General features: G+C 50.3%; 1 protein-coding gene across 6 annotated transcripts in view; it reads right to left on the bottom strand.

Moving 5' to 3' along the window:
- The window catches only part of CTNND2 (catenin delta 2), a 492702-nt gene that overhangs the window by 167644 nt on the left and 300356 nt on the right, over positions 1 to 24702 (bottom strand). For all 6 annotated transcript variants that reach the window (XM_060244323.1, XM_060244322.1, XM_060244325.1 and 3 more), the window contains 2 exons: positions 16718 to 16931; positions 8373 to 8556 (listed from right to left, as the gene is read on the bottom strand). In XM_060244323.1, coding sequence (XP_060100306.1) covers positions 8373 to 8556; positions 16718 to 16931 — 398 coding nt within the window. The remainder of the gene's footprint in view (positions 1 to 8372; positions 8557 to 16717; positions 16932 to 24702) is intronic.

Here is a 24702-nt window from a genome sequence, read left to right as displayed (position 1 = left end):
ACAAGGTCTGAGTTCCGCCTACCACCCCCAGACTGACAGACAGATGGAATGCATAAACAGTCTTCTAGAACAGTACCTGAGGTGTTATATAAACTACCAACAGTCCAATTGGGTAGAGCTACTCCCGTTCGCAGAATACGGCTACAACAACAGCCTGCACAGCTCCACCAAAGCTTCGCCATTCCAGATAGTGAATGGCTACGAAGGCAAGCCGTTCCCTTTACTGCCCAACCCTGAGGGGACAGCGCCACCTAGCTCCTGCCAGCAATGGTGGGAAGGAGTGAAAAAGGGCTGGACGGTCATTCAGGAAAACTTAGAGATGGCCAAACGAGACTAAAAAGCATACTTTGACAAGAAGCACTTTCCCGAATGGGACTTTAAAGAAGGGGAGAGTGTGTTCCTGTCCACTAAAAACCTCCCTTTACCGCAGACTTGTAAAAAATTGGCGTATATATTCTTGGGTCCATTCAAAATCAAACGGGTGATAAACAGAGTGACAGTAGAGCTGGACCTTCCTAAGATGTTTAGTAAGATTCACCCTGTTTTTCATTGCAGTCTTCTTCGCAAGGATCCTGGAGTTACATCTTGGCACCCCCGCCCTCCAGAGCCCACACCTATTCAAGTGAAGGTTCATCATGAGGTGCAGGAGGTGCTGGACTCAAAAGTCGAAAAGGGGGTATTGTACTATCTGGTCCGTTGGAAGTACTTTCCTACTAGTTGTGATGAATGGGTCAAGTCAACTGACCTATGGGCTCCTTTTCTTTTAAAGAAATTTCACCTACTGCACCCAGACAAACCCCAAGCAAGAGCTTAGGGGGGGCAGTATGTCAGACATTGGAGAGTATTACCATGATATTATGCTGAATATGAGACTATACTGAATGTAACCTGTAACCTGCCTCTTGACATGACTAACCCCATTTTGAGCACTAGCTACTAACCATGAGACAAAGACCTTGCATATCAAACGGCTCTAGAGATGTTACTAACTCCCGCTGTGAATTCCTCTTCATAGTACTAACAAAAGCAACAACTCTTTGAAGATAGCAGGCCTCAAGGAGAGCCAGCAGGGCTCCTCCATGAGAAGAGGAACCACAAGCGATAAGAAGAAGGGAAAGTGTTACTTGTAGCTCAGAAGTGTGAGAATGTAGTATTGTTTAGAAACTCTTTGATGTAAGGGCTTAAAACTGTGTCTCTTTCACTAAATGCTATCAGTTCCAATTTAACTGCCTGTTCAGAACCTTGAGATATCAAATAAACGTCTTAACTTTTGCAACAAATGGAAGTCCGTTTACTTTGAAACTCCAACGTCTGACATTGGGAGAGAGTCTGCAATTTGAGAACTGTATGGGACTAAGATTGTAACGTACTGAGACAGGAGACGTTGGTAGGGCAACATGCTTTAATGGAGGCACGTTACAAGAGAGCGAACACGCGGGCCGGGTCCCGCTTATATACAATCCCCGGAACAACCTTCTGTCTGGCCAGCCCAATCCTGGCCAGTTAAACTTCCAGCCACAGCTGGTGATTGGCGGGGTGTTTCGCGCTCTGCGCGGAGTCGCCTGGGGACAGCCCAGTCGCCTCTGCACAGGGCCGCGCATGTCTGATCTAACGTCATTGCGTTATATCATAATGGCATCCTAGTGATACACTACACCCCTCCCCCCTAGTCTCTGTACATAGTCCCTTAGGTAGGTGGGTGGTCGGCGCTCCCGTGTGGATCGTCTAGGGGCGGCTTGAGGTGTGGGCGCTGCTTCGGCGGCGGGAGTCTCTCCGGGAAGCGATGCTGCTGCGGGCTGGAGGTCGATCTCTGGGGGATGCTCGGGCTCTCCCGGTCCTGAGTGTTCGCGAGTGTGCGGGGTCGGTGCCAGCACTGTGGTCTCCGGCAGACCCCTAGCCGGCTCTCCACCGGGTAATGCCTCCTCCACGTCCGTTGGCACTTCCGGTAAGGTGCGGCGGCGCAGTTGGTCGATGTGCCGCCGAAGGGTCTGGCCCCCCTCTGTGGATACCCCCTCCAAGTGGATCCCCAAGGGTTTGAACCATGCCAGTCCTAGCAGGGTGGTAAGCTGGAGCTTTACCACCAGGATGTCCAGCGGGCCGCAGAAGGACCCCCTCTCAACTTGCACCTGGGCCCACCCTACGATTTGCACCGGGTTCTTCTGAAAGTCCCGCAGTATGAAGTCCGCCAGCCTTAGTTGAGGCCACTGGCGGGGGCACAGTTTCCTCAGGGTCTCCTCTGCTATAATGGAAATGGAGAAACCTGAGTCCACCTCCATTTGGCAGGGGTTTCCTTCGATGAGGACTGCCATTTTGATCTTGTCGGGGGTAGCGAGGGGCAAGTTCAGTACCTGTAGGGTTGTGGAGGCCGTGGAATGGGACTCCGCCGACTCGTGGTGCGTGGTCGGCCTCCGGCGGTTGGGCTTGGCTCGGCAAGCCCTTGCAATGTGGCCGGTCTTTCCGCAGCTCCGGCAGTCCCAGGTCCGGCACGGGCAGTCCCTTCTGTCGTGGGGGTCGCCGCAGCTGGCGCACTTGGTGGCCAGCGGTCTCTCCGTCGCTGGGGATCGTTCGGCCGCTCGGGGTCGTTGCGGCGCGCGGTTGGTTGCCCCTGCTGGGCGGCGCAGCTGGAACGCTTCTCCTGACGGTCGGGGTCCAGCTCCTCGTGGTGGACCGCGTCGGCCCTCGCCTTGGGGAACGTCTTCGAGGTTCTCTCGAACGCCACGGCTTCACTGAAGGCGCTCTGAAGGGTGAGCTCTTCCTTCGCGAAGAGCCTCTGTTGGAGCCTCTCGTCGCGGAGGCCCCACGTGAACCGATCGGCCAGGGTCTCTTCCAGCCGAGGAAAGTTGCAGTTTCCCGCAATCTGGCGTAGGGCCGCCAGATAGTCGGAGGCCGATTCTCTTGCTGCTTGGTCTCGCCGGTGGAAAAGGAACCGGCGGGCCACCCGAGATGGTTGGAGCAGGAAGTGGCCAGTGACGAGCCTGATGATCTTCTCGAAGGACTTCTCGGTGAGTTTTGTGGGGGCCGAGAGACCCTTGGCGATCTCGAACGTGGCCGCCCCACAGACGCTCAGGAGAACGTCCCTCTTCATGCTGTCCTCTGTGATTCGGTTGGCCCTCAAGTAGCATTCAACCCATTCTGCGTAGGACTCCCAGCCCTCGGGATTCGCGGGGTTGAACGGCTCGATGTGACTGGTGGTACCGCTCTGGGTGGCCATGGTGGCGATGGCGGTGGTCGTGGCCTGTGGGTTGCCCTGTCTCCGATGTAGCCGCCGTGGCTAGAATCCCATCCTCGTCGCCACTGTAACGTACTGAGACAGGAGACGTTGGTAGGGCAACATGCTTTAATGGAGGCACGTTACAAGAGAGCGAACACGCGGGCCGGGTCCCGCTTATATACAATCCCCGGAACAACCTTCTGGCTGGCCAGCCCAATCCTGGCCAGTTAAACTTCCCACCACAGCTGGTGATTGGCGGGGTGTTTCGCGCTCTGCGCGGAGTCGCCTGGAGACAGCCCAGTAGCCTCTGCACAGGGCCGCGCGTGTCTGATCTAACATCATTGCGTTATATCGTAATGGCATCCAAGTGATACACTACAAAGATGAGATCTGAACCAGCAACCTTCCTGAGCACAGTTGGCATACTATATCAGAACCAGTTTTTATATGCCTTGTTTCCTGGTGGTGTCCCTTGTCTCTGCAGCTGTGAGAAAGGCCAGGATTTTGTCTTTGACCAGAGAAATGGCTGAGGGAGTGATTAGCGGATTGATGCCATGGACAGCTCTGACTCTGTCCTCTTCCGTCTCTGCCAGTCCTCTTTGGGAAGTGCTCTAGAGAAAAAGCCAGCTATGGTCAGCAATGCAGTCAAAAATTGTGCAGAATGACACACATGGCCTCTGCTCTGGCCAGTCGAGGGACACGATGGCTGCAGCTCCTTTGGGATCTCTGCAGCAACTCAATGGCCAAGTGGAGTTTCTGATCATGGGAGTTTCAGGCAGGCAGCCAGTTGATCAACTTAGGTATACATTTAGAAATATCAGACATAAGAAACACAATGTTAACTGGCTTGAGCTTCTTGAGGGTTTGGGTGATGTCAGTGAGGGTGGGGGAAGATGCGTGGAGTTACTTTGCAACGGGGTCCCTAAAGAGAGAGCAAGCCTAGAACTGAAAAGGCCTGAGATTCGCATCTGAGGCTTATTTATTTATTTATTTATATTTATACTTATATCCCGCCCTTCTCACCGAAGTGTCTCAGGGCGGCTTACAACATTGTAATTTACATAACTTCAGTTTAAAAACATTTACAAATAAGTTAAAACCATAATTAATAAAACAGAATAAGAATAAAACCAGCGGTCTGTAGATGCATTTTTGTTCCATCCGGAAGATATTCTCATTGTCAGTTAGATGTTATAGGCCTGCCGGAAGAGGGCTGTCTTACAGGCCCTGCGGAACTGCCCTAGGTCCCGCAGGGCCTGCACCTCCTCCGGCAGCTGGTTCCACCAGTAAGGTGCCGTTATTGAGAAGGCCCGATCCCTGGTGGATTTTAGACGGGCCTTCTTTGGCCCGGGGATTACCAGCAGGTTTTGTGAACCCGATCGTAGTACTCTCTGGGGAACGTGTGGGGAGAGACGGTCCCTAAGGTAGGCAGGTCCTAGGCCATATAGGGCTTTAAAGGTAATGACCAACACCTTGTACTGGACTCGGAATGTTACTGGCAGCCAGTGCAGGTCCTGGAGCCCCGACCGTATGTGCTCCCATCTTGGGAGCCCTAATAACAGCTGGGCAGCGGCGTTCTGCACTAACTGCAGTTTCCGGGTCCGGCACAAGGGTAGCCCCATGTAGAGGGCATTACAGTAGTCCAACCTCGAGGTGACCGTAGCATGAATCACTGTTGCTAGGTCGTCGCGTTCCAGGAAGGGGGCCAATTGCCTCGCCCGCCTAAGATGAAAGAATGCGGACTTGGCAGTGGCTGTTATCTGAGCCTCCATCGTCAGTGAAGGCTCCAATAGTACCCCCAAGCTCTTGACCCTGCTCGCCGCTATCAACGGCGCGCCGTCAAAAACTGGCAGGGGGATTTCCCTTTCCGGGCCACAACGACCCAAGCAAAGGACCTCTGTCTTCGCCGGATTCAGCTTCAGCCCGCTCAGCCTAAGCCACCTAGCCACTGCCTGTAACGCCCGGTCCAGATTTTCTGGGGCGCAGGCAGGCCGGCCGTCCATAAGCAGATAGAGCTGGGTGTCATCAGCATATTGATGACACCCCAGCCCATACCTTCGGGCAATCTGGGCAAGGGGGCGCATATAGATGTTAAATAACATCGGGGAAAGTACCGCCCCTTGAGGCACTCCGCAATCAAGCATGTGTCTCCGGGACAGTTCCTCCCCAATCGCCACCCTTTGTCCCCGACCGTCAAGGAAAGAGGAAAGCCATTGCAGGGCCAGCCCCGAATCCCTGCGTCGGCAAGGCGGCGCGCCAGAAGCCGATGGTCGACCGTATCGAACGCTGCCGATAGGTCTAACAGCATCAGCACCGCCGAGCCGCCTTGATCCAGATGCCGCTGAAGGTCATCCACCAGGGCGACCAGCACCGTCTCCGTCCCGTGGCCCAGGCGGAAACCAGACTGGTAGGGGTCGAGGACAGAAGCATCCTCCAGGAAACTCTGTAGCTGCAACGCCACTGCCCTCTCAATAAGTTTGCCCCAAAAGGGCAAATTCGAGACCGGCCGGTAGTGTGCCAATTCGGCCGGATCTAACATTCTTTTTTTCAGGAGGGGACGGACTACCGCCTCTTTAAGCGCTGATGGAAAATGCCCCTCCAATAGGGATCTATTTATGATATCCCGTATAGGATATCTTAGCTCCCTCTGGCAGGTCTTAATAAGCCAGGAGGGGCATGGGTCCAACTTACAAGTTGTTGGGCGTGCAGATAGGAGGATCCTGTCAACTTCTTCCAGGCTGAGCATGCCGAAGCCATCCAGAACACGATCCGAAGGCAGGCACGGAGCCTCAGGTTCACTAACTATATCTAATATGGCAGGGAACTCGGAACGGACCGATCCGATTTTATCCGCAAAGAAATTCGCAAAAGCCTCACAGCCAATTTCCAATTCATTAGAATTTGGTCTGCCCTGTGGCAGTGTTGTAAGAGTCCGAATTATCTTGAACAGTTGTGCCGGGCGCGAAGTTGCGGACGCGATCTCCGCCGCAAAGTATGTTTTCTTTGCGGCCTTGACTGCCATCTCATAGGATCTCTATAAGATGTTCGAGTCGCTTCGTCTCGAGTACGCCGCCATTGCCTCTCTAGTCGTCTGAGTCCCCGTTTGAAATGCCGCAACTCCTGGTTATACCAGGGTGTCGGCCTTGAACGAGGGCGCAGAGGACGTCTAGGTGCGATCTCATCGATGGCCCCGGCGAGCCTATCATTCCAAGACTCCACCAGGTCTCGGCTTGCGTCCGAGAGGGGGTCCTCTGGAAGCCCCTCTTTTTGCCCCCCCTCCCCCTTCTTCACAATACTGACCAACCTCACAGGATAGTTGTAAGGATTAAAATACAATAGTGCATCTAAGAAACACTTAGCACTCAAAGAACTGCACAATGTACCTTCATCAGCATCTTTTAAAAAATGTGGCGATCCTGGACCAGCCACTTCCAGCCAGGCAGGATGCAGACTGCAGCACCTGGCTGGAAAAGGCACCCAACTGCAGCGGCAGGTAAGACAGGGAGAGAGCGGCTGCACCCTCTTGCTGTGTGACCAAGAAAAGCCAACTGCATCCCCCCCCAAGAGATGCCAAGGAGTTGCAGAATTTCTTTCCCTATCACCCTCTCCCAATGCAGATTTGTTTTGGTGCCACCTCCCCCCCTCCAAGGCCATGCGCCCCCTGAAGAACTTCTCCATCCATCTCTGTCAGCTGAAGCTGCGCCCAGCCAACGTTTGGGTGTAAAATCAAAGGCCTCCTCCTAAAAGAAGTGCACTGACCAGGCCCAACTCCGAAACAGAGCTGCTCCCTTCTAGAGCAAACCAAAGTCTGCAGGCTTCAATGGGCATTGCTCTGTTTAGGCTGGCACTGCTGAAATATCACTTGTCTTTTCTAATAGACTAGTTTGAAGAATATTCATGGCTACTCCACAGCTGTTGCTAGAAAAATGTCTATGTTCCTTTGCAGCAAGAGAAGACCAGTCCAAGCAATAAGGTGCGGAAGAGGCCTGCACAAGCTTGTTTTTAATCCCCCCCTCCCAATGTGTGTGAATTTTTAGATTAGACATTTTTCTGCAAACCTTGGCCCCTTTACAGATTTGTAGAAAGATCTACCTTGGCCACTTACTGCTCTAGTCACCAAGATTTAAGTATCCTCAAATTTGGCCAACTTTGCTATTAGTATATAGACGACACTGATGATGACATAAATATTTGTTGAGTTCTTTTAAAACAGGGTTGTCAAACGTATGACCCCCCAGAGGGTTCCAATCAGGCCCGCTAGCAAGTAGCTTCCTTCTCCCTCACCTGCTTCCTTTGGTTGCCATTTTGTGTTTCTCCCCTGTGAGGAGGAAGCCAGCAAAGCAGCCTCTCCTCACTCTTTCTCTCTTCCCCAACTCTTTTCTCCAAGGGAGAAGGAGGAGGGAGGAGGAGCCTCAGCCAATGCAGAACCTTGGCTCTGTAGCTCTGCTGTGTGATTCAGCTTGCCAGACTCAATTAGTTGTTGCCTTGCTACAGAGACACAGAGAGTGTGTGCATGTGTTTTGTAGGGTTTGTGATGGGCGCAACTGAGTTTGCCTCCCCCTTTATTCATGCTCTTATGATCCAGTGCCAGGATTAGACTGAGAGCGTGTCCAGACCAAGTTTACCCAGCACATTTCCTTTGCTTTTTCTTTTACATTTTCCTTTGATTTCTTTTGACTGATTGGGAATTTTGAACTTAGACTTCCAAGATAGTAGGCTGGTCCTGACCACTATACTGGCTTCCTCTCTGTTCCTGCACTGCCTCATAGGAGCTGCAGTTATTTTTCTAGGGAAGACTACAGTTGTGTAGATAAACACATAGCCCTCAGTCTGTGCCATGGTGCCTTCACATGTTCTTGACCAGCACATGAAGCAACTTATGTACAAAAGCTCACAATACTCAGCCATTTCATGTTTTCCTCTGGGTCTTAGGACCAAAGCATTGACTATGAGATTTCTGTAATGAATGTCAAGAAATCAAAATTAGGTTTGCAATTTACAGATGCAGACCTGAACAACACCTGAACAGCATACTCAAGATTGCTACAGCTCAGGCATTGTCTCCAGTTTTTGATGGAATAATTCAAAACAAGATGCCCAGAAAGCCAAATGGAACAAGAGAAGCCCTTTAGCGGTGGTGGGTGGTGGTGCCCAGACTCACCGTAGGCACCCAGTGGCATTGCGCAGCACCTGTGATGAATGAAGCTGGATTTTATGGTCATCCTGGAGAGGGGAATTCTCCCATCCCGAATGAGGAATGATCACCGCATTGGTCAGCACTGCAAGGGCATCCTGGATGATTGGCATCTTCAGTGCATCACAAGAGGAGAGATTCCAGAGCACACCTGCAAAGAAGGACAGAGAAGGTAACGTGGTGAGATGCGGCACAGTGGCAAAATCTCTCTCTCTCTCTGTCTCCCCGATTCATTGGTAGCCTGGCTTTCTCTCCATCATCATTCATAAGAAGAAAGGCCATGCTGAAGTGGAGAAAAAGCTGATGTACTGCCTATTTCCAGTTGTGGTCACCCAGATGTTTATGAGACAAGAACCTGCCCTGTCCTACAGAAAGGGCAGGCTAAAAATCGAATGAAATAACTAACTAACTAACTAACTAAATAACCCCTTCCAATAATAATAACTATAACAACCATCTTCCTTATCTTCACACCCCTTCCAACCCTCCCAGCAATTAACACAGAACAATGGTCACATTCAACAGCCAGTTTCCTTATCACTACCCTTCCAGGAAGCCCCACCAAACAATGGGCACATCCACAAACCAATTGCCCTTTCACCACACCCCCTCCAGCCTAGAAATAGCAGCTCTCCAGCAGCCCTGGCCTCACTCAATGCACAGCAGCCAAGAAGGTCAGAGCGCCTGCTCCGGCTGCAACGCCACTGAGGATGTTCTCCGCAGCTGAGAACGAAACGTCTGGAAGAAAAACTTTCTCCAGTAGAACACAGCACTTGAGCCCGAAAGATTCTACAAACCCTAACCCCTTCCTTGTTTGGCTCCAGGGTCTATTAAGAGTTGCACTGCCTTTCACTATAGGGCCATGGAGCAGTCCTTCTGCAGCTTATGAAGAGCCACATTGACTTCCACCCTCTGCACAAGGCCCACTCCTTGGGGAGGCACAAAGCTTTCCTGTTCCTTTGGTGGCAGCTCTTTCAAGCTTGGAAGGGCCAACGGCCAACCACAGTCCTCACAGGGGAAGGGCCTTGCCCAGCCTCCTGAAACAGGGGCTAGGATCAGGCAACAGCGCTCAGAAGAGTCGCAGACAGCAAGTCCAAGATGCAGACACAGGGGGCTTCCAAGCCACTGAGGGAATGTTTTGTTTATTTATTATAGCTAACAGTAGTTCATAATCTCCTCTCCCACCACCAGAAATTTTCTATGCAGCCAACTAGTCCTCAGGAGGAGATATGCAAACACGACAAGAACATGAACAGTCCGTGGCCACATAATGCAGACTTCTGTCCCTGCAGAGCACGGCAAGGGTGTGAGCCTCTGAAGTGCCTACCTCAGGTCTGGTCCACCCCACCCCACAAGCCTGTTCTACTACTTTTGCAGCTACAGGGGTATTCATTTTTGATGCTGCCTTTCGTGCAATGGTTGTGCAAGCTGGCTTATAACCATAAAATCTGAGAAGCGGCATCACCATCACACAGGGGCATAGCCAGGACTTCATTTCAGAAGCAGTCCAGCAAAGAAGCTCCGATGAGCTAACATCAACCACCCCCACCTCTCCCACATCCACAACTCCCCTCCTCCTCAGCAGCCCCCCCTCAAAAAAAAACAAAACTGCAGTGGCTAATCTGCAGATGTGAGACTCCTTTGCTTTCTCTCTCTCTCTTCCATTTGTGAAAATTACTCGATTCAATGCATGAGGAGACTCAGGTAAAGTTGATCACAGCTCTTTCATAGAATCATAAAGTTGGAAGGGACCTCTAGGCTCATCTAGTCCAACCCTTGCACAATGCAGGAAACTCACAAACCCCGCCCCCTCAATTCACAGGATCTTCACTGCTGTCAGATGGCTATCTTGCCTCTGTTTAAAAACCTCCAAGGAAGGGGAGCCCACCACCTCCCAAGGAAGCCTGTTCCACTGAGGAATCGCTGAAACTTTTTTTATTTCATTTCAACCCATTGGTTCTGGTCCTACCTTCTGGGGCCACAGAAAACAATTCCACACCATCCTCTATATGACAGCCCTTCAAGTCTTTGAAGATGGTGATCCTATCACCTCTCAGTCACCTCCTCTCCAGGCTAAATATCCCCACCTCCTTCAACCTTTCCTCATAGGACTTGGTCTCCAGACCCCTCACCATCTTCGTCGCCCTCCTCTAGACCTGTTCCAGCTTGTCTAGATCCTTCTTAAATTGTGGTGCCCAAAACTGAACACAACACTCCAGGTGAGGTCTTACCAGAGCAGAGTAAAGCGATACCATCACTTCACGTGATCTTGACACTATACTTCTGTTAATACAGCCCAAAATTGCATGTCTTTTTAGCCACAGACACAGTTGACTCATGTCCAGCGTATGATCCACTAAGACCCCTAGATCCTTTTCGCACAGACTACTGCTAAGACAAGTCTCACCCATTCTATAACCATGCATTGGATTTTTCCTACCTAAATGCAGAACTTTACATTTATCCCCGCTAAAATTCAGTTTATTGATTTCAGCCCAGTTTTCCAGCCTGACAAGGTCATCCTGTATCCTGTTTCTTTCTTCTTTATTTGTGATTACAGCATTGCAACGATTAAACTGAGACTAAACTGGGCCAACTATATACAAAGCTCCAGCACTTGAACATCATTGGATCATTTGAACCAGCAGGGGCTAGCTATTGATCCGGGGAAGCAGAGATTTGGATCCTGTTTCCCATAGTTTCAGTGACCCCCAAGCTCAATCCTAAAAGGCTCCAAGGAGCCAGGAAGGAACTAGCAAGCCACATTAAAACACAGTATCCAAATACACAACTTCCCTCCCCCCCAATCCACAAGCCCTAACATACGTAGTCCTTGAGGTGCGTGGGCCCCTGTCGCTCCCATGTCGAGTGCCGGGGTGTGGGGATAGGTGTAACTGCGGCCGGTTCTTGCCCAGACCTAGTGACTTCTGGAGTGGTGAGTGGATGGGGATGCTGGTGTGATGATTGGTGGTGAAGGGGCCTTGGGTGAAATCTGCTTACCCAGTGGGACATGAGTGGGTTCCTCGGATTGGACCTGCTCGGTCGGTGGCTGCAGCTGTGCTTCAGGCTGACTGTCAGGACTGGGCTGGCATCGATGTCCTCCGGAGGGTCTATGTGGCGCTGGAGGGTGAGGCTGCTCTCCATTGAGCCCTCATATGACACAGCCCCCATCGCTTTTGTAATCCAAGTGAGAACCCAGGCCGGGCTGCCCACGAAGTTCCCTGCGTAGAACCCTTGTGGAGGCCGTAGCACTTGTGGGAATGCTTGTAGGTCCAGCGCTCTGTCTGGGTATAGCTGGTCTAGAAGAGTGGACAGCTGCCAGCCCATGAGAAGCTCAGCAGGGCTCTGGCCTGTGGCAGTGCATGGGAGGGCTCACAGCCCTAGGAGGAACTCTACAAGATGGGCCTCCCAGTCCCCATGGACGACGAAGAAGAAGAAGATATTGGATTTATATCCCGCCCTCCACTCCGAAGAGTCTCAGAGTGGCTCACAATCTCCTTTACCTTCCTCCCCCACAACAGACACCCTGTGAGGTGGGTGGGGCTGGAGAGGGCTCTCACAGCAGCTGCCCTTTCAAGGACAACCTCTGCCAGAGCTATGGCTGACCCATAGCAGAGCTATGCTAGCAGGTGCAAGTGGAGGAGTGGGGAATCAAACCCGGTTCTCCCAGATAAGAGTCCACACACTTAACCACTACACCAAACTGGCTCTCCAATGGACGATGTGATGGAGGGAGTCTTTGGTTGTCTGCACCATCCGTTCTGCCTGGCCATTGGTTGCTAGGTGGAAGGGCGCCAACCTGAGGTGCCAGATCAAGTTCTGTGAGACAAAGTCCTGGAACTCTGCCGATGTGAAGGCCATCCCATTATCGGTGACTAGAGTGTCTGGAAGGTGGTGTGTAGCAAAGGTCTGGTGGAGGGTGCTGATAGCCACCCAGGAGGAGGTTGAACCAACTGGGACCACCTCCAGCCACTTGAAGAAAGAGTCCACAATCAGGAAAAAGATCTGCACTTCCATCTGCACCACCCCTGGATGAGTCTTGTGCAGAGCAGCCAGAACCTGTTGGCACAAGAGTGGGGGCACGACCACTCAGCTTCCCTGCAGGAGGCACCCCTTGTGGGCTGGGAGTGCATTCTGGTGGGAAACATAAGCTGTAAACTCTGGGCCCACCTCCACACCCAGTCCAGAATGTGGGAGAGGATGTGGTCTTTGGCTGACAGGTGGGCAATGTCCTTTGTATGGACAGGCCAATCTGGAAGAGTCTCGAGCAGGAGGATCTGGTGTGTGGGAGCAGTCTGGGTCTCCTGACAGGAGTGGCAGGCAGCTCAAAGTATCATTTCCCTGGCTAGTACTATAGCGAGTACTGGTAACTGGCCAGGAAAATGGATCAGTGTAAGACTTGGGGCAAAAGCATTTGTGACATCTGGTGGTCTGGGACAAAAAGGCCCAGCAGCGGATTGTGGTCTGTTAAGATGGTGAAGGGCTGCCCATACAGGTAGTGGTGGAACTTTTTGAATCCTGTGACTATAGTCAGGCCCTCTTTGTCAATTTGTGCATAGTTGCACTTGGCAGGCCGTAGGGTCCTTGAATAATAGGCTAATGGGACCTTGCGGCCGTCTAGTAGCACATGTCCCAATACCGCACCAACCCCGTAAGGGGAGGCGTTGCAAGCTAAAATGAAATGGGCCAGTAAGCTATTTGAAGTCAGTAAGTCCCTGCCCGCACGAAAAGAGGCTGCTTGCTTGTGGCCCCAGACACAGCGTGCTTTTTTGTCCAGTAGCCAGTGGAGGGGCTTGGCTATTGCTACCTTGTGAGGAAGGAAGGCGTGATAAAAATGGAGGAGCTCTAGAAACACCTGCAGTTCTGCTTTAGTGGTAGGCACAGGGGCAGCATCGCAGGGGTCTTGTGCAGGGTGGATTCTGCCGGCATCCACAGGAAGCCCAGAAAATCTATGCAGGGAATCCCCAGGAGGCATTTTTCTTTCTTGAACTTTAGGCCTGCTGCCTCAAATTGCTTCAGCATGGCACAGAGGCAACTGGCAAACTCCACTTTGTCTGCGGTGGTGATCAGCACATCGTCAAAGAATGGCTGTGTCCCAGGGATTCCTTTAAGCAAAGAGTCCATCAGATTTTGGAAAATCTGGTGCCGGGCTTTTGGTTGAGGCAGTGGGCATCCTATTCCAGCAACTATGCCATCAGTTGGCCTTCCTTGTTAGGACATCATGCTTTACAGACTATGGTGCTATCCTATTTATTATCACCATCATTCGTTTTGGGCCCAAAACTGCTGTATCCTGTGAATTGTGCCTTTCCACCCTGATGATGCACCTATTTGTTCTATTGTTTGATTTAAATTTAAATGGTAGGTTTTTATTGTTGTTCAGTTCCGCCCTGAGCACGTTATGGGAAAAGGCAGAATATAAGCCTACTAAATAAATAAATAAATCCCCAGTGCCACACTTACCCCAAACTGTAGCCGCTTGACTAGAAAGGCACCTTGGTGTGTTACTATGGTTTGTGCCTCTGTCGTAGCCTCATTGACGGGAAGCTGTTGGTAGGCCTGTGCTAAGTCCAACTTCCCCAAAATTTTAGCCCCTGCCAATGAAGCTAGAACATGGCTGACCGCAGGGACCGGGTAGGGATGGTCCTGCAAAGCCTTGTTGCTGGTGCATTTGTAGTCTGTGCAGATGCGAACACTGCCGTTGGGCTTCACTGGGGTCACTATGGAGTCTCCCATCATACATTAGACACTGGTTCCAGGACTCCCTGCACCACAAGGTGGTCTAGTTCCTCCTTGAACTTAGATTTTAGCATGAAGGGAACACAGTGTGCCTTCAGTTTTATGGAGGACACTGGGGACTAGTGTACCTCCCCAAGAGTTCTGTTGAAAATGGACGGGAACTCCTTACAAATACATCCAAAGTTTGGGCCAGCGTTGGTCTGATGAACGCCTGTGATGTGGATCCCTAGGGGGTAGAACCAGGACTGCCCCAACAAAGTAGAGAATGGGCCTTCAACTACCAACAGGCCCAGGGTACCCTCAAGATGTCCATACTTTACTCAAAAAGACCTGTTTCCCTTTATATCTATCACCTGCTTTTGAAAATCCCTTAAGATAACCAGGGATGGCTGAAGGCAAGGCCCCCCGATCTGGGCACAGTCTGATAAGAGTCTTCGCTGAGATCACAGAGATGAGATCCCCATGTGATCTCCATAGAGAATGTGAGAGGCCCCCTGTTGATCTCCATTGCACATGGGGCCCCCTCGATAACCACAGTGGTCTTCAACTTGTCTGGAGATGGCATGGACAACTGGCACACCTGCAGGGTTGATGTGTAGATGGAGTGCAGTTCCTCGTGCTTAGTAGACTCCTGTCATCACCTTTTTGTGTGTTGACGTGCTCCGCCAGTCAAAGGTCTGGCTGGTTTGGAGTGGCAGACGCAGGCCAGGTGACTGAGCTTCCCTCAGTGATGCCAGATGGCATCACCGAAACTGCAGGAGTAGCACTCATGAGGTTCTCCACAGCTGGCGCTCGCCCGGGGAATTGCTACTTGGGTAGCATGTGGTGGCAGGCATCATTGTGCCGCTGGTGCTGTTTGAGTATGTCATCACCTCCATCCAAGTCCTTGGAGGCTGAGGTGGGGAGCTGATGTGCATTGGCCTTGGGGCAGTGACTGCAGTCTTTGCCCACCTTCTCTGTGGTGGCAGCAACTTTCAGGGCCTTCTGCAGCACTGGATTGTCCAGCTCTGTGATCTTTCGTTGAGCTTGCTCGTCTTGGAGGTTGTAGGAGAAATGGTGCAGCAGGGCCTCCTCTAGCTTCTGGAACTCACCCTTGACCCTGAGTTCTCACAAGTCAGGGGCGGATTCTTGTGGTAGCTGGTTCCGGTGAAAGAACTGGTGCCGCTGTGTCAGCTGAGAGGGTTGCGGGGAGAAATGGTTGGTCAGGACAGCAATGATCTGGTCAAAGCATAGCCCAGCATAGCGGGCGTGACCAGGCTCTTGGTGAGCCTTAGGGTGGCGATAGTGCAGGAGCTCAGCAGCAAGGCCTTCTTCCTCTTGTCACCTTCTTCCTCTCTGATGCCATGGAACATGACGTAGTATTTCAGGCGTATGGCCAAAGTCTCCCTTAGCACTGGATTGAACTCTATTAGTGTTCCTGGAGCGGTAGCCATGGCTGTAGTGGTGGTGATGCAATGCGCGGTGTGTGCTGGAGCGTGAAGCAGTGATGTGCGGTGTGGTGCCGGTGGCTGGGGCTTGCTCAACAGGATCCCATCCTCGTAGCCAGTGAAAAGTACTGGGTTCGATGCATGAGTAGATGCGAGTAGAGTTGATCACAACTCTTTATTTGTGATTGCAGCATGGCAATGGTTAAACTGAGACTAAAGAGCTGGGCTAACGGGGCCAACTATATGCACTCAAAGTTCCTGTGCTTCAACGTAATTGGATCATTTGAACCTGTTATGTACAATGTTTAAGTGTTTGTCCTGACCATGCTCATATTGTAAGTAATGTAAGAATCAGTGTTCAGGCAATGTATTGTGGCTGAAGCTAGCTATCTTGTTAACAACTAAGTACATCACTAACACCTGTGCTGCCAGTGATCTGACAGCAAGCCATCTAATACCAACTTTCCCCTAAACCCCCTGCTCCGCAGACCCACTTTTCCCACAGCAATTACAGCGGGGGAAGTAGCTGATTGCTTTTCCCCCACCATTGGGAGCAGTGGGCCTTTTGCAGTGCCCACAGATGGGTCCAGTCTTTTGGGCCTTGGGGGTTCCTTGGGGGAGAGTCCCCTGAATCTGCTCTGCAGTTTTGGGGGCCCTCTTCCAAACCCCCTCCCCTCAAGGCAGCTTCCAAAATACCCTATATTGCCATTTACTTCAAATATCCGGATATAGCCAAATATCCAGATATAGCTGAATTTCTCTGCATATTTGGATATACCAGATTACTACTATTTGGAAATATCTGGAATACCAAATTTTTTTTCACTGAATATTTCCTGATCCAGATATTACCAATTATTTTTTTGTGTGTGCACAGCCTTAATCTTAAAATAGGCTTTAAAAAAAACAAACTTTGACTATTTTGCAGGCTTTAGGATTTCATCCAGACAAGATACCTGAATCCTAAAACAAACTGGAAACAGCTGCAAGACTTGGAATGAAACCTCTGGGCAGTCAGAGCGAAATCTAGCCAACCAGTAAGACCATGTGACATTTCCAGATCTGCTAGCCATGCACTGAGTGATCTTAAACTCTGATCATATTCCAAGCTACACTTTGGCATAGAATAACAAAAGATCTTCAAACCTGTGACGAGTTCTCTGATTTCCAAATCTGTGGTCTTGCGGAGTAATCGCACTAGTGCCGGAATACCCCCACAGTTTTTCAAAGCAATTTTGTTGTCGTCATTTGCTTTCCCATAGACCAAGTTCCTCAGAGCTCCACAGGCACTGCGGTGGACTTCTGTCATTCGATGGTCCAGGAGGTCCACCAGTAATTGTATTCCTCCTTGTCTTCTGATCTGCAACAGCAAACATGGGGGTGGGGGGTGGAAGAGACAATCAGTGGCTGATGCTATTATATTCTCATCATAGTCTATACCAACAGTTTTTACACAGCAACCACAGAAAGCAAGTGAGCATCCATGAGCAAGAAAAAGTGTGGGGCAGCTTTCACTGGGTTTGACTCTATACAGCCATTCATGGTGCCATCCTAATGAAAGAGAACTGCAGGAGGGAAAAGCACTGCCCTTCATGGAATCCATCAGGCTTCTTTTAAAGGCGCTCTGGAAGTAAAAGCTCTATTGGACAACCACTGAACAATCCAGGTGGGGAGCTGTGTTGGTCTGAAGCAGTGGAATAAAAGAGCTGGACAAGTGACAACCAGCTGACCTGAAAGGTCAAACAAGCCACCTTCCAGGAGAGAAGACAGACGGCCCAGGGTTCTAAGGTCCGATTGCTGAAAGCTGCCATCAGGGTTATTTTCAAGAAAAGCGAATGGAACACAACCTTGCTGTTTACAATATTGCACCTTCTGCTACACTATTGACCATTATAAATAATGAAGAAAGTACAGATTTCATTTGTTGCACATGTATAATGCCTAGTTTAAAACCAGGGTCGACCAACAATGCCTTTTTATTGGCTGATAAAACCATCACAAAAAACACAAGAGTTGGAACACGGGGTCCAGGACATCATTGGAAGGCAGGGAGGGAAACCCGGCTCAAGTGACCTATAACCTGAGGTGACCTTTGACAGGCGAAGCCACAAGGACAAATGATTTCCACCCTCTGGAGAGAGACCACCATGGCCAAAGTCAGGAGAGCTCCTCCTCCTCCTCCTCCTCCTCCTCATCATCATCAACAACAACAACCTTTAAAAGCTCTAAACTCTTCATTAGTCACAGTTTGGCATCTGTGAACTGAGACATCAAATAATTAAACTGTAATCTATAGACAATCACTAAGTTTCCAAGTCTTGTCCTTAGATACCAGAATCAAAGCAAACCACAGACCTTAGTAAAACTAGAGCTACTGAATCTGGTTTGAAGTTAAATATGTTTTGAATATGCAGTTTTGTGTGGTGGTGAAGACCAGCAGACTCTAACCAGAGAGAACTGGGGCTGATTCTGCGGTCCTTCCCCACCCCCACCCCATGCAGCCAGGTCTCTCAGCCTCATGCACCTCACAGGGGGCGGGGGGTGGGGGAGGGCTGCCTGCGATGGGGAAATGAAGGGGAAAGGGAGACTGGAAGCTCCTCTGAGACGCCAAGTGAAGGGAGGGGTAGAAATCCAATCTCCTCCTCCTCTTCTGGTTGCTTATCTCACGAAAGGCTTTTCACATTGTGGTTTTACTCACTGAAAAGTTCCTGTTTCTTTCCTGTTCTGTTTTTTCCAGTTCTGTGCATGTTTTGCTCCCTCTAGTGGCTGATTAGATATCACACAAGTTTACTTCCAGCATCACCCCCTGAAGGTTTTTATACCCGATATAAATCTGTTCAATAGCAAATTGACCAGGCACAGAAGATGGCAAAAGCCTCCAGTATCCCTGACCAAACTGGCTGCTGGAGAAAAATGGCTGCCTGATCCTGAAGTGGCCTTCACCATTTCCCTGGGCGTGTAAGAAGCAGCCAAGAGAAATGAGCACTGATGTAACCCTTCTTGCCCTCCTCAGGATCTGCCTAATTCACAGGATCCTCATTGCTGTCAGATGGCCATCTTGCCTCCGCTTTAAAACCATCAAGGAGGGAGAGCTGACCACCTCCCAAGGAGGAAGCCTGTTCCACTGAGGAACCACTCTAAATGTCAAGAAGTTCTTCCTTATGTTTAGCTGGAAACCCTTTTGATTTAATCTAGAGAAGTTCTTATAGGTATTTATTTGTAATCTAATTGACTCACTGAGATTCATGCTATGTATTTATTTATATTCTGCCTAACTCACTAAGATTTAAATGTGTGCTTATCATGCTGTTGAACTCTGTGTAAGGGGGGAAACTGAAATCTGAGGTGACAAGAGAGGAGGTCCTACAACTGATGGATGAATTAAAAACTAATAAGTCACCAGGTCCGGATGGCATACATCCAAGAGTTCTGAAAGAACTCAAAGTTGAACTTGTGAATCTCCTGACAAAAATATGTAATCTTTCATTGAAATCTGCCTCCGTTCCTGAGGACTGAAAGGTAGCAAATGTCACCCCCATCTTTAAAAAGGGTTCCAGAGGAGATCCGGGTAACTACAGGCCAGTCAGTCTGACTTCAATACCGGGAAAGTTGGTAGAAACCATTATCAAGGACAGAATGAGTAGGCACATTGATGAACACGAGTTATTGAACACGAGTTATTATATGAATACTCAGCATGGGTTCTGTAAGGGAAGATTTTGCCTCACTAACCTGTTACATTTCTTTGAGGGGGTGAACAAACATGTAGACAAAGGAGACCCGATAGATATTGTTTTCCTTGACTTCCAGAAAGCTTTTGATAAAGTTCCTCATCAAAGCCTCCTTAGTAAGCTCGAGAGTCATGGAGTAAAAGGACAGGTCCTCTTGTGGATCAAAAACTGGCTAATTAATAGGAAGCAGAGAGTGAGTATAAATGGGCAGTCTTCACAGTGGAGGACGGTAAGCAGTGGAGTGCCGCAGGGCTCGGTACTGGGTCCCATGCTCTTTAACTTGTTCATAAATGATTTGGAGTTGAGAGTAAGCAGTGAAGTGGCCAAGTTTGCGGATGACAATAAATTGTTCAGGGTTGTAAGAACCAGAGAGGATTGTGAGAAACTCCAAAGGGATCTGTTGAGGCTGGGTGAGTGGGCGTCAATGTGGCAGATGAGGTTCAATGTGGCCAAGTGCAAAGTAATGCACATTGGGGCCAAGAATCCCAGCTGTAAATACAAGTTGATGGGGTGTGAACTGGCAGAGACTGACCAAGAGAGAGATCTTGGGGTCGTGGTAGATAACTCACTGAAAATGTCAAGACAGTGTGTGATTGCAATAAAAAAGGCCAACGCCATGCTGGGAATTATTAGGAAGGGAATTGAAAACAAATCAGCCAGTATAATAATGCCCCTGTATAAATCGATGGTGCGGTCTCATTTGGAATACTGTGTGCAATTCTGGTCACCGCACCTCAAAAAGGATATTATAGCACTGGCAAAAGTGCAAAAAAGGGCAACTAGAATGATTACAGGTTTGGAACACTTTCCCTATGAAGAAAGGTTTAAACGCTTGAGACTCTTTAGCTTGGAGAAACGTCGACTGCAGGGTGACATGATAGAGGTTTACAAGATAATGCATGGGATGGAGAAAGTAGAGAAAGAAGTACTTTTCTCCCTTTCTCACTATATAAGAACTCATGGGCATTCAATGAAATTGCTGAGCAGTCGGGTTAGAACAGATAAAAGGAGGTACTTCTTCACCCAGAGGGTGATTAACATGGCTGACAACAAATAACATCTTAGGCCCAGAACAAATAGGGTTTCGCCATGGTAAATCCACCCTTGACCACTGTGTCGTTTTATCGCACCTAGTTTCTAAATAACCTGGCAACAAACTCTTCGCTGCCTTTTTAGATCTTAAGGCGGCGTTTGACTCAGTTCCTAGAGAGTTGCTTTGGGTTAAGTTGGCCCGGATTGCTTACCTTGATTAAAAAATTGTATACACGTACCAGCTGTCAAGTTAAGTACAATCTTCAGGGAAATCTAACTCCAGAAATTCCAATTTGTAAGGATGTGAAACAGGGCTGTATCCTTGCCCCAGCACTTTTAAATCTTTTTTTAAACGATCTAGCCCCTGTTTTATATGCAATTGATGGGCATGCCCCCAAAATTGCTCACCGTCACGTTCCCATCCTTCTGTATGCGGATGATGCCGTCTTGCTGTCATGTTCCCAAATTGGATTGAGGCGTTTATTGTACCAGGTTATGACCTATCTCAATAATGAGTTAACCCTGAATTATGGGAAAACAAAGATCTTAGTTTTCTCTAAATCCTAAATCCTATTTCCTCTCCTTAACTGACCCTCATCAAAGAAGAGCATTCATGCTGGCTAGATTTAATGCACTACCTTCGGCCATTCTCTCTGGAAGATACCACAGAATCCCCCACAATCTTAGACGATGCCCTTGTAGCCAGGGAGTCATCGAAATGGTCCCTCATGTTCTTCTGGACTGTCCTTTCTATAGCAGTCCACGAGTAAAATACCTAGATGCTCTGCTCTCTGACCATCAAGGCCTTTCTGACAATGCCAAGGCCCACTTTTTACTTCACGGGAAACACAACTTTGTTACCACTCACGTTGCTTGCTTTTTACAGGTTGCGATCCAAATCAGAGAGGCTTTTACTCATGCATAGCCCACAGCTATTTTATGTTATTTGACTTTTGCTGGTCTTTTATTATATCCCATTGTGTCACTCTTGGTTTTAAGGTATACTGTATTTTTGTATTGATGCCAATAAAGGTCTATGTATGTATGTATGTAAGAACTCATGGGCATTCAGTGAAATTGCTGAGCAGTCGGGTTAGAACAGATAAAAGGAGGTACTTCTTCACCCAGAGGGTGATTAACATGTGGAATTCACTGCCACAGGAGGTGGTGGCGGCCACAAGCATAGCCACCTTCAAGAGGGGTTTAGATAAAAATATGGAGCAGAGGTCCATCAGTGGCTATTAGCCACAGTGTGTGTGTGTATATGTGTGTGTGTGTGTGTGTATATATATATATAATTTTTTTGCCACTGTGTGACACAGAGTGTTGGACTGGATGGGCCATTGGCCTGATCTAACATGGCTTCTCTTATGTTCTTATGTTCTTAAAGGGGAACCCCTCTGAGACTCGGGGGAAGCAACCTCCTGCAAAAACAAGTGCAGCAAAAACTTTTTTAAAGTCTGAGAACACTGGAAAAAACTGCGTCACAAAAACAAACTGAAACTAAGAGGGCCACAGATGACGACAAAATGGAAACAAACTCACCTATAACTCCTGCTGAATTCCAGGACGTATTTGTGTCTTTTAAAGAAGACATACTTGCTGAAATAAATTGACTCCTGACCCCGATAAAGGAACAATGCTATCCAATCTGCTTTCTAAAAAGTCGCAGACACTAACTCTGCTTATGAGAACTCCTTGGCAAATAGTGATAATATATAAGAACTTCAGAAAGCTGAAGCCTGGGCAAGAGATCGTATACTAATCCTGGAACAGAGACTCAGAGAGCGCTCTTTGAAGTTTCGAAGCTTTGCAGAGCAAACTGAAGGAAATCAGATACTTGCTTCTTTCATATCAAACTGGCTGGCCAAAATAATACCATTTGAAGAGGGGGTAATGCCAGCAATAACAAGGGCATACAGAATCGGCCCCCCAAATATGCCCAACCAATGTGGCCCAAGAGACATTCTAGTTGAATTTCAAGATGACAGAGCTAAGAATGCAATACCAAAGGAAGCAAGACAAAAAAATGGCCGGCCTCGGGGACTTGTACGTCGGCAGGCTCGGTGGTGGCGGGGCCGCTTCTGGGGTTTCCGATGCTGGTTCTCCCTCACCCGGCACTCCCCCCGCCTCGGGTGGTTCCTCTGGCAAGGTGCGGCGGCGCAGCTGATCGATGAGCAGCCTCCTCAGCACCTGCCCCCCCCGGTCACTACCTCGTATGATCTGGACCCCGTCACCCTCAGTACCCGGCCGGCTACCCAATCTGGGCTGCTTGCGAAGTTCTTCGCATAGACTGGATCACCCGGGAAGAACCCCCGCACCGCTTCCCTGATCTCTGGAGAACCGCGGACGTCAGTGGCTCGGTCCGGGTGCAGCCTGTCCAGCCGGGTAGTCAATTTCCTCCCCATTAGCAGCTCAACGGGACTGGACCCTGTTGTTGGGTTGGGGGTGATCCTGTTGTGGAACAGAAAGGCTGCGAGGCGGTGGTCCCAGTCCCCTTGAAGAATGCGGCCTAGGGCCTCTTTGGTGGTTCTCACCATGCGTTCGGCCTGGTGTTGGTGGCCGGGTGGAAAGGGGCCGACCTAATATGCTTAATTAAGTATCTCGCTATGAACTCCCGGAATTCCCGGGAGGTGAACGCGGTGCCATTGTCGGTGATCAGGGTATCAGGTATCCCGTGCGTACAGAAAACCCTCCGTAGGGCTCTGACAGCTGCCGTCATGGAGGTGGACGCTACCGGGATTACCTCCAGCCATTTTGTATAGGCGTCGACCAGGACAAAGAATATTTGCCCCGGTACGGCCCGGCGAAATCTAAGTGGAGGCGGGACCACGGCCGCCTGTTAGACTCCCATCGGTGGACCGGTGCGGAGGGTGGATCGGGCCTGGACTCCTGGCATGGTTGACACCTTCTCACCCACCCCTCTATTTCCTCATCCATGCCTGGACATCACACATAGTTTCGGGCCAGGGCTTTCATCCTTACGATCCCCGGATGGGTTTCATGCAGCGCTTCGAGTACCTGTTTGCGCATGGGGGGGGGAACCACCACCCTGCTGCCCCATAGTATGCACCCCTTGTGGAAGGATAGTTCTTTACGGGATGCAAATGGCCTGAACTCACTGTCTACCCTGCCCGCGGGCCACCCCCTTCCCACCGAGTCCAAAACTCGTGCGAAGATGCGGTCCCTGCCTGTTGCACGAGCTACCTCCTCGGCGTGGAGTGGGCGCTCGGGCAGGGACTCGATTAGCATCACCCTGTGGGCCGGGGCGGGATCTGGGTCTGTCGAGGGCAGAGGCAGGTGGCTGAGGGCATCGGCGTGCCCCATGGCTTTGCCCGGGCGGTGCATCAATGTGTACGTGTACGAGTTCAGGAATTGGTTCCACCTCAGGACCCACTGTGATACTATTTGTGAGGTCTGGCGGTCAGGGGCGAGGAGACCCAGGAGCGGCTTGTGGTCCGTGGCGATGGTGAAACGCCTACCGTAAAGATAGTCGTTAAATTTGTGCACCCCCGCCACGATTGCCAAGGCCTCCTTATCAATTTGAGCGTAGTTCCGCTCTGCCGGGGTTAGAGTTCGGGGGCAGTATGCGACCGGCACCTCCCGCCCGTCCGGGAGTTGGTGCCCCAGGACGGCCCCCACCCCAAAGGGGGATGCGTCGCAAGCCAAAACCAACGGCAAGGCTTCATCGAAGTGATGGAGCACCGCGTTTGAGACCAGGAGGTCCTTTACCGCCTGGAACGCCGCGGCTTGGCGCTTGCCCCAAACCCACGGGGCTTGTTTGTCCAGTAACCGGTGCAATGGTTCCGCTACAGCAGCTTTGTGGGGCAGGAACGAGTGATAAAAGTTCAGCAAGCCCAAAAAACTCTGTAGCTCCGCCCTGCATATGGGGGCAGGGGCCTGGACGATGGCCCTGGTCTTGTCCGCAGTCAGGTGAATTCCTTCCGTGTCCACGGCGAACCCCAGGAACTCCACCCGTGGGACTCCTATCAAACATTTCTCCTTTTTAACTTTCAGCCCCGCCGCTTGGAACCGACGGAGGACCTCTCGCAGGCGGCGGCTGAACTCTCCTGCGTCGGGGGTGGCAATTAAAACATCATCGAAGAAGGGCTGAACTCCGGGGATCCCTTTAAGGAGAGAGTCCATTATGCTCTGAAAGATCCCCGGAGCCACGCTAACCCCGAACTGCAATCGTTTAACCCTGAACGCCCCCCTGTGGGTCACAATCGTCTGAACCTCTGCTGTCTTAGCATCAACCGGCAGTTGTTGGTATGCTTGCGCTAGGTCCAGCTTCCCAAAAACTCGGGACCCTGCTAGGGCTGCTAGGACGTGGCTGACCACCGGGACTGGGTAGGGGTTGTCCTGGAG

This window comes from Heteronotia binoei, chromosome 7, assembly GCF_032191835.1.
Source record: "Heteronotia binoei isolate CCM8104 ecotype False Entrance Well chromosome 7, APGP_CSIRO_Hbin_v1, whole genome shotgun sequence".
NCBI lineage: Eukaryota > Metazoa > Chordata > Lepidosauria > Squamata > Gekkonidae > Heteronotia > Heteronotia binoei.
This window is presented reverse-complemented; position numbering and strand designations above follow the sequence as displayed.